Source organism: Gavialis gangeticus, unplaced genomic scaffold (assembly GCF_001723915.1).
Source record: "Gavialis gangeticus isolate Ggan-Ray unplaced genomic scaffold, GavGan_comp1, whole genome shotgun sequence".
Taxonomy (NCBI): Eukaryota; Metazoa; Chordata; order Crocodylia; family Gavialidae; genus Gavialis; species Gavialis gangeticus.
Genome location: NW_017728995.1, coordinates 16,418,395 through 16,433,992, shown reverse-complemented (window position 1 = coordinate 16,433,992; position 15,598 = coordinate 16,418,395). Strand labels below are relative to the sequence as shown.

The 15,598-nt window shown below is 44.8% G+C and overlaps 1 protein-coding gene across 6 annotated transcripts in view; it reads right to left on the bottom strand.

The window, feature by feature from the left end:
- The window catches only part of LOC109287955 (multiple epidermal growth factor-like domains protein 6), a 360,336-nt gene that overhangs the window by 56,523 nt on the left and 288,215 nt on the right, over window positions 1-15,598 (bottom strand). For all 6 annotated transcript variants that reach the window (XR_002095029.1, XR_002095028.1, XM_019503252.1 and 3 more), the window contains 5 exons: window positions 14,644-14,775; window positions 12,051-12,176; window positions 10,382-10,513; window positions 7,093-7,221; window positions 2,739-2,870 (listed from right to left, as the gene is read on the bottom strand). Coding sequence is in view for 4 of the 6 variants with exons in the window: in XM_019503252.1 (XP_019358797.1) it covers window positions 2,739-2,870; window positions 7,093-7,221; window positions 10,382-10,513; window positions 12,051-12,176; window positions 14,644-14,775 (651 nt within the window). In the remaining 2 variants the exon portion in view is untranslated. The remainder of the gene's footprint in view (window positions 1-2,738; window positions 2,871-7,092; window positions 7,222-10,381; window positions 10,514-12,050; window positions 12,177-14,643; window positions 14,776-15,598) is intronic.

The following is a 15,598-nucleotide window of genomic DNA, read 5'->3' as shown; positions in this document are numbered from 1 at the left end:
GGCTCAATGTTGGTATCAAGTGAAGTGCCCCAGGGGTCGGTCCTGGGGCTGGTTTTCTTCAATGTCTTCATCAACAACCTGGAAGATGGCATAGAGTGCACCCTCACTAAGTTTGCAAAGCTGGGGGGAGTAGTAGATATGTTGGAGGGTAGAGCTATGAGTCTGAGTGACCTAGATAAATTGGAGGATTGGGCCAAAAGAAATCTCATGAGGTTCAGCAAGGACAAGTGCAAAATCCTGCACGTAGGATGGAACAACCCCATGCACCAGTACAGGCTGGGGGCTGACTGGCTGGACAGCAACTCTGAAGAAAAGGACCCGGGGGTTACAGTGGACAATAAGCTGAATATGAGTCAGCAGTTTGCCCTTGTTGGCAAGAAGGCTAATAGCAACTAGGCTGCACTGGTAGGTGTGTTGCCAGTAGGTCCAGGGAAGTGATTATTTCTCTCTGTTTAGCACTTGTGAGACCACATCTGGAGTGCTGTGTTCAGTTTTTGGCCCCCCACTACAGGAAGGATATGGACAAATTGTAGAAAGTCCAACGGAGGGGGACAAAAATGGTTAGGGGGCTGGGGACATGACTTCTGAGGAAAGACTGAGGGAACTGGGCTTATTTAGTCTAGAGAAGAAAAGACTGAGAGGGGACTTAATACCAGCCTTCAACTACCTGAAGGGGAGTTCCAAAGAAGATGGAGCTAGATTCTTCTCATTGGGGCAGATGACAGAACAAGGAGCAATGGTCTAAAGTTACAGCAACAGAAGTTTAGGTTAGATATTAGGAAGAATTTGCTCATGGGGAGGGTAGTGAAACACTGGAACAGGCTACCCAGAAAGCTGGTGCAATCTCCATTCTTGGAGGTTTTTATGACCTGGCTAGACCAAGATTTGGCTGGGATGATCTAGTTGGGGATGGTCTTGCTTTAAGTAGGGGGGTGGACTAGATAACCTCTCTTCCGACCCTAATTTTCTATGATTCTACGATTCTAAGTGCTTAACATACATAAGAATAGTCTTATGATAAAAGTGGAGGAAAGCGGTCTACCAGAAATGCATGCCTTGTGTTTAGAGCTGCACAATGAACACTGGTGAGGCTCATATGAATCCTGCTTTAAGTACTTCTGGAAATAACATAGAGCTGTAATAAACTACAGAAGCCTATGAAAGCAGACCTAGTATTTATTCCAGCAAAAGGGGTTTATTTTTCCTCTCTACTTTTCACTTAATAAAATGAGTCAGTATCTGGATTTATGGAGTAAAAAGAGTCTGGGGCAGAAAACCTGAGGCTGCCTAAAAGCATATTCTCTTTACCAGTACAGGCTATATAATCATTTCTGCATATATTTTCTCCCCACAATAGAACAGAGCTTTCTACTCTTGACTGCGTGCAGGAATCTTTTATAGTCACCGATTTGGATAAATACCAAGAGATTATTTTAAAATCTATACTGTGTAAAATCAAAATGGCTCACCCTTCTCTTTTGCCCTTGATTTCAATCTGCTGGGATAAGTCACTATGATATTGCTAGTACAGTCAATTGTTTTAACCATGGTTCCCATTCCCTGCCTTCAACTCGCAGCCATGCCTCTCAGAGATGTGTCCCGTGTATCATTTTGATGTCACACATCAATGCAAGAAGCTAGGGAGTCAGGGATCTCTTATGACTGCACATGAATGAAGATTAATGGCCCTTCATGCTATCTACAGTTACTGACATCATGCAGGGATGCAGTCTGTGGAATCTAGAAGTTGGTGCGTGGATCTCTTCTTCCTCCCTATATCCTGTAAACAGTTGGTAGCAAGCAACTGTGCATGGAGTTCCCCATAGTTTACTTTTCCAATGCTATGTCTAGGTCATCACAATTGGTACTTAAACCTAAAGATCTTACCTTTATCCACCCATGAACCAAGGAAGAAGTGACACAACAAATGAAATTTTTCAAGTTTGAGAATTTTCAGTGTCCTGCTAACATGGTTTCCAAGGTTTTAGAAGAGAAAACCACCGGAAACGCTTGAAGATTTAATCCTCTCTTTCCCATTTTTCCCCTTTCCCTTCCTCTTTCTTCTGGTTTTTTGTTTTTGGTCCTTCTTGCTATTCCCTTCCCTCTACATGAGTCAACTAATGAACAAAGAAATACAGTCTAAGGAGCTGGTCAGCTAGCCTCTGGCATCAGATAATTTTAGTATATTTGTACTGAATTTACATGGTAAGATAGTGTGACCTGATTTTCTCAAGCGGCACAAAGGAATCTGTCTTCTGTACAATATTGCACGTCATATTATCAGTCTACAGAAGGGTTTCCATTAGGTAGGAGGGGATTAGTATCAGTTGTGGGCAATAATGAAGTCAGGACATCAACATTCCTGCATTTGCTTTCATATACATGATCATAAAAGGTTAGGAAGAAAAGTCATTAGTGTGGATAAAATCAAGTGAGATGATAAATCTTATACAAGGGAACAAAGATACATATGTATGGCAATTCTACACCCTAGCATGAAGTTGTAATTGCCCAAGTAGCAGTTTAATCCAAAAACAATTCTGGAAATAACTCTCCTGGAATCCAAATGATTAGTTAAGCTGTCTAGCACTCCTGAAATTTGAGCCCCTTGCAAAGTAGAGTTTTCCACACACTGGAGAATATACAGTTTGGATACCTTTCTGAAAATAATCACAAGGAAAAACAATTTCCGCTCTCTGAGCCTGGAAATTCCCCACTTTGACCTGGTTGCAACTTACTCTGTTCACAGTGTTTCCCGGTGTATCCTGGTTCACAGAAACAAACCCCAGTGACTGGGTCACAGCTACCATCACTGTTACTGCAGACACATGCATTTTCACAGTGCTGTCCCCAGTGGCCGGTGTCACAAGCTGCAAAGCAACATAACATATACCCAAGAATGAACTTCACACACGAGATAATAGGAGAGTTTGCATTCAGACAGAGGAATATGAAAATACATACACTGGCCAATGTTTACCAACTTGGATGCTTCAATTTAGACCTGTTAGGCCAGATCCTCAGGTGTGATAAACTGGAACAACTCCACTGAAATAAATGGAATTATGCTGATTTACACCAGCTGAGAAAATGGATCACAAACAGATAAAGGCACCTACATAAAAGCAGTTTAATAATCAAAAGTGCTGAGTACTCACAAATATTTACCTTCCTGGAGAGTAAATACCAAGTATTAAAGGGCTCTAACGTAGTAGAAAGAGGTGTAACAAGAATCAATGGCTGGAAGGTAAAACAAGACTATTTTAAATTACAAATAAAGCACAACTTTTTAAAAGTGAGAGTGATTAATTGGGAAATTCTTCATTACCTGAAGGCCTCAGATAAGGCCGAATGTCTTTCAGAAAGATATCCTGTAGTTGAATATGGGGGCCTTGTTAAAAGATAATTTTGGGTAGCTCCAGGAGCTCTTAACTCCTGGTTTGTCCACTTAAGTGGTTTTAAGCACTTGTTATGCAGCTAAAATTTATGCCGCTCCAGGGCAGGATTATCTCTGATTTGTACTAGCCAGCTCCTGTTCCGTTAAGATGTGGCCACTCCCCACAGATGTGCTGCCCAAGTTGAAGTCCTCCAGTATCCCAGGATCTCTCACGCTGCCCTTAGAAAAAGGAATAGAAGCCTGTCCTGGCTCACCAGCCCCCTAGTGACAACTCACAGCTACAGCTCCTAGTCCTGGCCATGCTCCCCAGGCCTCTAGTGGCAAGTCCCAGCTGTCAGAGAAGGTGTGACTGCTCCAAACATCATGCTAGCGCTACCACCAATCAACATTTGTGCGGCTCACAGTATAAGGTGTAACAAGGCTCCAAGTTACTGAGTTGAATAGAAGGTATAAAGAAATGAAATGTTATGGCCTCTGTTATGCAGGAGGTCTGAGCAAATGACTAGGTCCTCTTTCTGGCCCTAGAAATATGTGAATCTATGGATTTCATACAAAGTCAAAATCTGGTCTTATTTGGGTGACTCAGCATAAATTTACGTTCCTAATCTTGCATACTTGTGTTTGTAAATTTTAGGCAGTGTTATTCTATTACATACAGATTATTTATTCCTGTGCACCAAGACATTTTTCATTTTAGTAGAAATTTGTCATTTGTGCAAAAATATTACTGGAGAAAAGCCACATTTTCTTATTTTCCATTTGTGTTTTCCTCAACAGAACAAAAAGGGTTTTGTTTTGTTTTTTTTAAAAAAGGATAGTTGCCTTCTCCTGAAAGAAAACAAGAATTTTTGGAAATATTTATCTAAAGCATTTACTGCCAAAAATAAAAAATTCCCTAGAGTATTTTACACTGAAAGAAAAATATGTTTTCTTTTGAAATTTGTCATGAAACTTATTTCATCATAATGACTTGGAAAGAAGGTACAATCCAATTTGGGTACAAATATTTATATTGTCCTTCAGGTTTTCAACAAGTAAACAGTGATTTTTTTCCCCCTAAATTCCTGGGAAAATTTCAAAACTCCCCCAAATTTCACCCTCAATGGAAGCTGTATTGTCAATATTTACCAGAACAGGTGGGGGAAAATCACCTGTTTGCTTTTAGAAAGGTTCTGGATTTTTCCCCTAACCAGAAGAAAAATTACTAACATTTACAAATTGAAAAGAAAAATTTGCCACAAATTTTCCTTCTCATGGTCAAAAGGCATGTCTTTTGCAAGTGGAAGTAGAAGGAGATTTCCTATAGTCTGTTACCAGTCTGCTCTAACTCCAAAATTCACATAATCCTTGTAAAGTCTTTCAGACATGGCACATCTATATGTGCTATTAACAGGCAGCAATAAACTCCATTGCATATCATTCTGGAGTTTATTGCTCCCAGGTGTGCCGTTTGAATGTGTACCAGGACCAGAGCATGCTAAACTGGGTCAGAGCAGTCCAGCTGGCAGCAGGGCCCAGAGGTCAGCTTGCCAGCCTGGAGCTTCTCCTGCCCAGCTCAACATGCTGCAGAGGGGCTGACTGGGGCACAAGGGTGCTTTGTGGCAGGCAGCCCTTGCACTGAAGTACCATCATGCCTCTGCCAGCTGGGTCAGCATCTACATTTTATGCTGTGCATAAAAAACCCCTCATAAATACTTGTACTTACTCTGCTGCTGAGTTTATTAGTTTACTGTGGTCTAACAGGGCTGCACATGTAGATGCTGAGATGTTTACTGCAGAGCTGAGATGTTTCTGCAGGGGCGTGCAGAATGGGCCCTGTTCAATTCGGATTCAGCCTGACTCAGGGACAGTGATTCAATGTGTTGATTTGGATCACTGTCCCTGATTCGATTTGACCGAAACCGAATCTGATGATTCCATGCTGATTTGGTGAATCAGCGATTTGACACAGGCACAGTTTTAAAAGTTTTTCTACATACCTTGAGGTAGCAGGGGCTTATGATCGCTGCAGAGCTGGGGTGGATGGAGCGTCCCACAGCAGTGTGGGGGGCTCTCCAGCATGCTCGGCAGTGAACTCCAGGTCTGCTGGGAAGCGTGCTGCCTCCCCCCACCCCGGCTTGGTGATTAGCCACAGGGGGACCCCAGGTGAACCCCCAGACCCAGGAGGCACCAGTCACCAAGCCGGGGGGCACAGGGCCCCCCCCCCAGCAGATCCGGGAGTACTTCTGGTCCACTTCCGGGTCTGCTGCCGAGCACGCTGGGGATTCCCCGTGCTTCTGTGGGATGCTGCATCTGCCCCAGAACTATAACATTCACAGCCCCTGCTATCTAGAGGTATGTAGAAAAAACATTAAAAGCTGTGTCTATGTCTGTATCGCTGAATCTGTCTGAATCTCTCCAAATCGATTTGGAGGGTTCCGATTCAGTTCAGAGAGATTAAGGGGTCCTCTGATTCAATTCTGATTTGAGGATTCAGTCACTGAATCAGGCCAAATCTCTGCTGAATCAAATATGGGGCCGAAGCTTTGCACAGCCTTACTAATGAGGCGGCTCCGCAGTAAACATCTCATGTAGATGCACTCACTGTCTACCAGTCTGCTCCATGAACTTATCACGATGTTGATAAAAGTGAATAACAACACCCCCCACAGTAATATATTACTTTAGCCAGATATTTGGTAATGTGCTTTGATTCCTATATTTGATACCTTAAAAGAACTACCTTGATGGCAGAGCTGGGCTTAGCATTTTGGAGGGCAGCTTGTGAACGAATATTTTGCCATTTCTCTTCCTCAATTACAACCAGCTTTTTCTAGCTGCAATTGCACCATTCAGCCTGGGGATTGTGGACCGTTAGGTAAATGGACTCCTAAGATACACTCCAGATTTCACCAATATATTTTGTATTAAGAATATATATGTTAGTGGAAGCTTTAGATTCCCCCAAATCTTTAGGTTGGATACCTGGGGTCCAGAAGCCAGTTCCTAGGTACTAACTTGCATTAGTTTATGTTTACAACACTGTATTCACAAAAAGAAGGGTTTGTTTGCTTGTTGGGTTTTCGAATGAGGGATAACAAAGACTTAGAAGGAGGAGATTTAACAAGGGAAACAGCAGATTGTTAGACAGGGCAGTATAAATGCTGTAAAAAGGACAACATCTATTCACTTCTCTAGTATTCATGTGGAGAACAACAATGAAGTGAATGGCAAGATACTCGAGTGGAACTGGGAAAAGAATTTCACTCAGATTCACAAGTTAAGGAGTGACATTATACCTCAAGACCACGTGTCACTCAATTCTTGAGATAAACCTTCCCCAAACACAGTGAAAGACTGAGAATTAATCTTAAAACTAAACTGTTGAACATGACAAAGAATACTGGCTGTCAGTCAAAATGCTGATGGCACAGACAGTCTTGGGCAAATGGATGCATAGTGTTGAAATAATTGCTTATATCAACATTTTGTGCTTCATCAGTCATCCTTTTCAATAATATGAACATAAATAATTAAGGATTAATACCCCCTGGGCTGTATAATCCCATAAAGACATGATTTCAGAAGCAATGAGATTAGCAAAAGGATATTAAAAAAGTTTAATAGCTGAAGAACAAAATGAACCGATTCCTCTGATTTTCAGTTAAGTTTCTGAGAAACAGCACATAAGATCAGTGAAAAAATGTTTGACTTACAACGTTTGCAGTCATAGCCAGTCCAGCCAGGGGGACACGTACACTCTCCAGTCACATGGTGACATTGAGCATTGATATTACAGCTACACTGCAACAAGCAATTTTGCCCATAATAACCATAGGGGCAGGCTGAAAACAGACAGACAGAGTTTTTAACTTATGCATTAACATTTCATTTCAAACAAGGGAGTCACAGCTTAACTTGTCCTTCCACCTCCTGAAATGCATTCATTGAACAAGGAAAACAGAAGTCACAGTGACTGAACTATCTGCATTACACGTGCTAAGGGGAGAAAAAAACAAATCCTGTAAGTTGTTGTCAACCAGCTTTGGAGTTGTGCCTGATTTACATTGCACAAAAAGAATAGCACTTAGCATAGTTCTAAGATGCACAGAACTCCAGACTCATTTGACTGAAACCTGAGTTAGAAGTTGACCACTAAGTGTACATGTTTCCATTCTCACAGAGCTGAGGGAGGGGGGAGGGGGACATGGCCAGGCCCCAGCAGGCCTGAGTAAAACTGAGGAGGGGTTTAAATCTCTACATTGGCCTGCAGGGTTTGGGAGGATTGGGGGAAGAGGGAGTGTGGCCAGACAGGGGCATGGTGGGACCCCTGTGGTGGAGGAGAAGGAGGAGGAGGAGAGCCTCACCTGCCGCAGGGGTTCCCTGGCAGCCAGGAGCGATCTGTCCACACAGCTCAGCTGCCCAGCTCCGGAGGGGGACTCTTCCTCCTCCTCCTCCTCCTCCTCCTCCCCCCTCTCCCTCACTGCCATCACCACGGGGCAGGGAGGGGGTTGTGCGGTGCTGGAGGGAGACTGTTCCCCCTCCCCCATGCTGCTTCAGGCTGTGGAAGGGGGCTCTGTGTGGTGCTGCCCAGCCCCAGAGGGGAACTCTTCCCCCTCCTATCCACCCCCCCCACCATGGGGGGCTTTGTGTGGTGCTGGATGGGGACTCTTCCTCCTCCTTCCCTCTCTGCCACCGCTGCCACAGAGCGGGAAGGGGCTGCTCGGCCTGGCCTAGCCTGAGCTGCAGACACTAAGCTGTGAATGCTGGGGAGAGCCCCCCTCCACACCCTGCAGTGGTAGTGGGGGGAAGGAAAGGAGGGGAAAGTGTCCCCCTCCAGCACTGGACAGAATCCTCTTCTCCACCCTGTGGCAGTGGGGCAGAGGGAAGGAAAGGGAAGAGTCCCCCTCCAGGGCTGGACAGCACCACACAGAGCCCCCCCTTCCCACCTGGCAGCAACAAGAGGGGGGGCGAGGAGGGAAGGAAGGGGAAGAGCCCCTCTCCCTGTCCCATGATGGGTGGGGGAGGAGGAGATGGAAAGTCCCCCTCCCGGGCCAGGCAGTGCCACACACAGTTCCCTGCCACCCTGCAGTGGCAGGGAGGAGAAAGGGAAGGAGGAGGGGGAAAAGTCCCCCTCCCACACTGCACAGAGCTCCCCTGCCAAACCCTGTGGTGAGGGGGGGCAGGACTAGGGGGAAAAGTCCTCCTCCAGGGCTGGGAAGCACCTCACAGAGCTCCCTCCCTGCCCCGCAGTGGTAGGGTGGGGTGGGGTGCTCCACCGCAGTTTTAGCCCCCCAGTGGGGTGGGTAAAATTGACCTCTTCCCTGCCCCCTTAGCCTTAATGGAGCCGTATTGGAGGGCTGTGGTCCCTGCCGGTGGGACAGGATAGGAAGGGGGGGCAATAAACTCCATCCTGGGCACCCTGATAGAAGCTGCTGCCCCTTCCTCTCCCCCCACTGCTACAGCAGCAAAGGTGGGGGGCATGGCCCCATTAAGGTGAAGGGAGCAGGGGGAGGGTTAATTTCTCCCTCTGTTGCTTCTTCCCCCAGGGAACACTGTCTGCCAGTCCCAGCTGCTGCCTCTGTCTCAGCCTCTCACCCACAGACAGGCATACCTCACTGTGGAGGTGGGGAAGGGAAGGAGGGAAGAATTAACCCTTTCCATGCCAACTTTGCCTTAACAGTGCCATGCCGGGATGTGTCTGGCCAGTCCGTACCCCTGCTTGGGCTACAGAGTAGAGGGGTGGGGCCGACCCTGCTCTCTTGAGCAGAGAGCACAGCCCAGGGCTGCAGAGCATGCTGGGATGCTGGAGGACTCTGGTTTAACTTAAACCAGGAAGGAGCCTGGGACAGAAGTTGCATAAACCAATTTGACCCAAATCAGTTAAGTCTGATACTACATTCAACTGGGTTTATTTTAAACCAGTTTTGGCTATTTTGACACTGGCTTATGTGCACTAAACTTACGTTCTGTTATAGGTTTAAACCAGTTTCTGATCACTTAAACTAGCCTATGTGTAACTTCTGTCCCTAGCCTTGTTTGGTGCCAGTCCTTGCCTCTGATAGATCCACAAGAGGGAAGGGTAGAGTTGCAGCTTACAGACTAGCTAAATTAGAGATACATAAGCTTTTGTAAGCAACAGCTTACTTCATCAGATGCTAAGAAGGGAGTGCAGGGAGCAGAGCTTTTAAACAGAAAGCAGTAATTTGAATAGGGAAGGGGGAGGAAAAGGGAGGGGGCACTGCTAAGAGCAGGGTCATCCATGGGGGCAGCGAGCTGGGGACCACCCCAGGCTCCTGCACTTTGAGGGGCCCCACGGAGTCGGGCAGAACAGTGGCAGTGTAGAGCTGGGCGGAGTGGTGGCCCCGCATCCAGCTGCTAGCTACTCGACCCCCCCCAGCCGCTGACACCACCACTGACAATGGTAGTGGCAGCTTCTTCGGGTCCAGGGCCGTGAGATCAGAGTGGAGGTGGGGCCCCACATGGGCTGATTTGCCTGGGCCCTGCACCCTGTTTGGGTCAGCTCTGGCTGAGAGAGACTAACTAGGTGGGTAGAAGAGAGGAAAACAAAGCAGTAAACCCATTAAGGGATATAGGTTTTATAAAAACTAATCCATGTAATAGGATAAGAATCCATCATCTGTTTTAACTGTTATAATTGTAAACTGTTGCCAGTTTAAACCTGCATTTGAATCAATGACCCAGACTAAAAAATGTACTAAACATTTTGCCAGTCAGTAGCAACTGCTATACACTCATTGAGGCAGTTTTACCATCATTTTTGAGTAGCTGTTTCCATTCTTGGTAATCTCTTAGACAAACACAATAAATCCATCAGAGTCATTTCTTAAACGTCAAACGAATTTAAAAGTTTAAAATGCCTCAAAATATTTATCAACATATCCTAATATAGCAAATGGATCATAAAATAACCAGAAAGTAAAAATCATTTTTTTTCTCTATCAACTTTCTCTTTTTATTGACCAAGACAGTTTGATGGCTTACGTGTGGAGCAGGATTTCCCAGTGTATCCCAGTGGACAGTCACAGATTCCAGTCTCCCTGTTGCACTGACCTCCATTCTCACAGGACTCGCAGAAGAACTGACAACCTACTCCCCACAAACCTTCTGGGCAATCTATACAAAAAGAAAAACAAACATTTTATTTCTCAAGATAATTACAAACCTATACTGTTACTTAAGGGAGTTAAGTAAAACAAAGTTGAGCTGCTAAGAGAACCCTAAGGTTATCTCTCTAGATCTGTAGCACTTCCATAAGAACCCCCACTTCCCCCCTCCTCCCCACAAAAAAATCATCCTAATACTGTACTACAGCATTTTAGGAAAACACTTAAACACAGAAAATAAAGGCTGTTGTCCAATTCCCACCACAAAGGACCTGTGCGTTCAAGGTGTTTTTCAGCACAGTAAAACAGAAAGGCTTGGATGTATCTGAAAAATAATTTACTTAATACAAACAAGAAGAAACAGATCTGAAATAAAAGAGACTTTTGGGGCAGGAGGTTCAGGATTAATACAGGCAGAGAAGCCGTCACGTATTTAGGAACTATATACTTCACTCCCAGTAGAATTGGGAACAGAACAGAAGGGAAGGAGCTAGATACCAATGTTGGCATCGGGGAGATTTGGGAGTTTGGTTTAGGCTGACGCCCTATTTCCTCTGCCCCTTGGGCAATCTTCTAAAGATGTACCTTCTCCTTCAGGGAATGTTTGTCAAGTTTGAGGAATTCAGACAGGATCACACCTAGCCTAAAATTTCATATATTGTCAATGTGAAGTAGGTCATTAGAAAATGAGAAATGAACGATTTGAGCAAAAAAAAAAAAAGAGAGAATAGCAGCAATTCACTATATTTTTCTATAGAGATTTCCATGTGAAAATGCTTTATAAATATTATTGACACTGTAATAGAGTGGGAGTGTTCTTGTAGCCATGATGGTCCAGGGAATACTATGCACTAATCCACCTGTATAGTTGGTTAAATAAATAATATTACTGAACAAACTGTGCTTTGAAAATATTGGTGAGGCAAAGAGTCAGTAGCCACAACTGGCTTCCCATTGGATTGGTCCTCATCACCAGAGCAACAGTAGGAAGTCCAACAACAAGCTTTCTGGGGGCAGCAACTCAAAGATCCTTCCCCATCCTTCCACCTTGTTTCTACTGTTGATATAATTATTGCTCCTTCTTCCCTTTGTTTTTTTTCTCCCTCACTAGCTGACCACATTTTCCCCCATTTTCCTCACTACTTTCACTTGATATTTCCCCCTGGCTGCATATAAGGCACTCTGCACCCAGCAGCTCAGATCTGCTGACAGGCTTGAATTCATCTTAAATTTCAAGCCTACTACAGCTACCGAAATGTCCCTATCTCATACCAACCTTGTTCATGATATAATCACCATTGCTACTGGCAAGCCTGTTGGCAGTCCTAGCAGAGACATAATGGGACAAATGAGCAGGGTGTGTAAATTATAGTCCATTGTCCACAAAGGGTTCCAGGAGGTTTGGATGAAGTGAACACAATGCTAAGACTGCTGTACTTCCTCTCTAAATAGAGACTGTTCCCTTACAGCCATTTTATGGGCCACAGAACAACGTAACTTTCTGCACTGCCAGAGTAAGACTTGCTCTGGCAAAACATCAAGCATACCTTGACCACAGGCAGGTCCAGTTTTTCCAGCTGGACAAAGGCATCGCCCAGTCTCTGGATCGCATGACGCTCCTCCACAGCTACAGCTTTGCCTGCAGTTCACACCAAACTTCCCTGGGTTGCAAGCTGTTCAAAAGAGGTGGACTGGCGTTATTGGAAAAAAGCGTTCTTTTGAGATACTAGATGGCATCAACACCAGTAACTTTAAAATAAGTAGGGCTGGGAGAAAGTGATCTATGCGAGTGTCACGTCTCAGTGATTTGTGATCTTTAATTACCTGTGCAATAGAATTTTAGAAAACTGAGCCTGAAGCTTTAAAAGGAAACAGCTAGTTACTTGAACCAATAAATAGAATTATTAAGTATCCTCAATCTTTTATCCTGAGTTGAGGTGGCAAGCAGAGTAATGCTGCACTTGCTTTCACTTGTCCATCTTCGGAAGTAGACAATATTAATGGAAAGAAAAATAGCCTTTTTTCCAGCAATTTAAATGAACTGTCAATATTATTTATCTTTCCAACTCACTTCCCATTACAATGGGAATCATGTAGGCTTTAGCTGATCAAATGCATTTGTCACCTACTGTATTTCATGCAAATGGACAAAAAAAATCACCTCTTTAAGCTCTGTCCTCTCTGCTCTATCTATATTTGCCACAGATCTAACTCTTCCAACCAAGGAACAGAAAAGGGGTTCTTCTTATGTCTAATAGTTACCTGTGCTGCCTAGTAGGGCACTGTTCCATTTCAGCTTGAGTTTCAAGGGTTCTATGGAAAAGCGTTTTGTTTCGAATTTTATCTTGATTCGAAACAGCTGTTCCGTTTTGCTTTGCTGAAACAGTGAGGCTGTTTCAACGCTGTTTTGATGTTTCACCCATTAACTATAATGGGGAAGCTCAAAATAGCTTCTCTCATCTGGAAGGCAGATTGGGGCTGCAGGCCCCCAGTCTGCCTGCCAGATGAGAGAGGGAAGCTGGTGCTGCCACCTGGGACTGAGGAAGGGAACTGAGCCCAGTTGCTCAGTTCCCCTCCTCAGTGCTAGATTGGGCTGGGGATGGGAGGTCAGCCCAGCTGGGAAGTGAGTTGGGAAGTCAGCTGGGGAAGGGAGGTCAGCCTGACCATCACGCTAGGGAAAGGAACTCAGGCCAGTTGGGCTGAGTTCCCAATGCCAGCCCAATGATCAGGGTTGGGGAAAGGAATTCAGTCCAGCTGAGCTGAGTTCCCAACCCCAGTGTGACCATCACTCAGACCAAGTGAGCTGAGTTTGTTTCCCCAGCTCAACCATTGTTCGATCTAGTGCAGGGGTTGGGAAGTCAGCCCAGCTGGGCTGACTTCCCATCCCCAGCCCAATCATAGGGCTGGGGAGGGGAACTGAGCGATCAGGCTCTGTTCCTTTCCCCAGCCCCACTGCAGCATTTGGGAGGGGAACCGAGCCTGCTGTGATCGGCTTCATGCAGCCTGGCAGCGGGAGATAGGGAGAGCCAGAGCTGCCGTCCTAGCTGCTGCTGGGAGCACAGCCCTGGTTCTCCCCTGTCTCCCACCACCTCGCTCCTGGCTTTGAAACTCGTAATGTTTCAAAACTTTTGAAATGTTTCAACTAGCCTTGTTTTGTTTCGAAGCCCTTTGTTTCAATTCGATTTCACTGTTTCGAGCTTGAAATAATTCAAAGCAGTGTCAAATCAAAACAGCCGGCGAAATTTCACACAGCCATACTGCCTAGGTACATTTTTAGCCTCACTACCCAAGTATAGCACAACCAGGGATCAAAGTTACTGCTAGAATCATCCCTTATAGTTTCAATGAGAATGAACCTATTTACACCAGTAGTAAATTTGGCCTAATATCAAGAATTCTAGCATCTGAACCTGGTTTTCTCATGGGTGAATTTCATCTTCTACTTTAGACCCAAAGACAAATGCCCTGTGTTTGAAAGCTTGTCTAAATCCTTGGACAAATCCAGCGTTGCTCACTGTGCACAAACCACACAGAGAAAGGGGCTACGGCCACTGTGCCACAATCCTGGATGTCAGTGAATTCTCTGAGCAGATGCTGGAGCTCTGCATAGACCATGAGCTCAATGAGCTCACTGGCAATCAGGGCAGTCTTCTCAGTGTCTCTGCTTTCAAGTAGCTCCAGAGCCCAGGGGGTGAGTACTGCTGCTGTTTACCCTTCCTTGTTCTTCAGCTCCACAAACCTGCTAAATTAAGTGGCAAGGGAAAGAGGAGAGGGGACCAGTGTCCATGGGGATGCTAGCCCCTATTTTCATGCAGCTCTCAAGGAGCCCAGCGGCTGAGCATTGGAGCTCACCCTCTCTTTTCTCCTGCCATTGAATTCAGCATGGGAGGAGGGAAACAGTTAAACAGCAGTGGTGCCCACCCCTGGGTGCTGGAGATGCGTGAATGCAGGCACTCCGGGCAGACCCCTCATGGACCAGATGGTGAGTTCAGACCTCATGGCATAAGTGAAGCTCCAGCTCAAAGAGCTCACTGTACATGTAGCACACAGCCATGCAGTTTGTCTAATAAAAGATCACCACAAAAATCCTTGAGCCTCTACTGATATGCTTCTTATTGAAATGTACGTCCAGATACCTACATAAACGGCACTTTTCTCCATGGAAACCAGGTGGGCATGGATGCTTGCATTCTCCTGTCTTGTGGTCACATAAAACATCAGAGCAGTTGCACTTCAGTTTACAGCCAGCTCCATAAAAGCCAGGCACGCACTCTGAAAAGAGAGTGCACAGAGAACATGTGCAAAGAAAGGAGCAGCTGAGAAAACTGAAACAAAAGTCACAAGATAATTTGGCAACAATATCTGAAACAAATATAAACCTTAAAAGGAAATACACTGAAAATTTTAGCTATGTTACTGACTACTAATATTTTAGCTACTGCATTACTGTTCAAATATCAGCCAAATAACATAGCCACATTCTGGATGAGCAAATAAATAAGTACAGATTTCAGAGTACCAGATTAAGGGCAGTATAAGGTATTATAACAATAGTAATGAGCAAGAAACAACTCTCTCAAAACAAAATTCTGCTTTGAAATACTTTTATGAATCCAGTACAAACAACAGTGGGAGTTTTATGTGCAACTGGGGATTGAATTTGGTTCTAACTGTCCTCTAACTTAAACTAGTTCAACAGGCTACATTTCAATAGGATTGCAACAACTGTAAGCTGTTGTTAGCTGTCTTTGTACACTTCCATCTCAAAGCGTTATATGTATAAAGTACTTGCACAATAGGTCTCCAATGCATGACTGGGGTCTTCATTACAAAAGACAGTGAAAATAATCAAAATATAGTTTTTACACAGGTACAAAGTGTACAAGAAGTGCTTGCATTCACAAGAAGAAGCTGTTAAACATGCCTTTGTAATAGAGTCAGTTGAGTGTCCTGATGCTTTTCCTCCTGATACCTGAAAACTCTTGCCTTTACAGCCACTGCTGCTTTGTGCCTTATGGAGAGATCAGAGGCAGGAAAAGGGCTAGTTCCAAACTGCTTTGGAACACCACCAACAGAACGAGGAGATACGAAATAT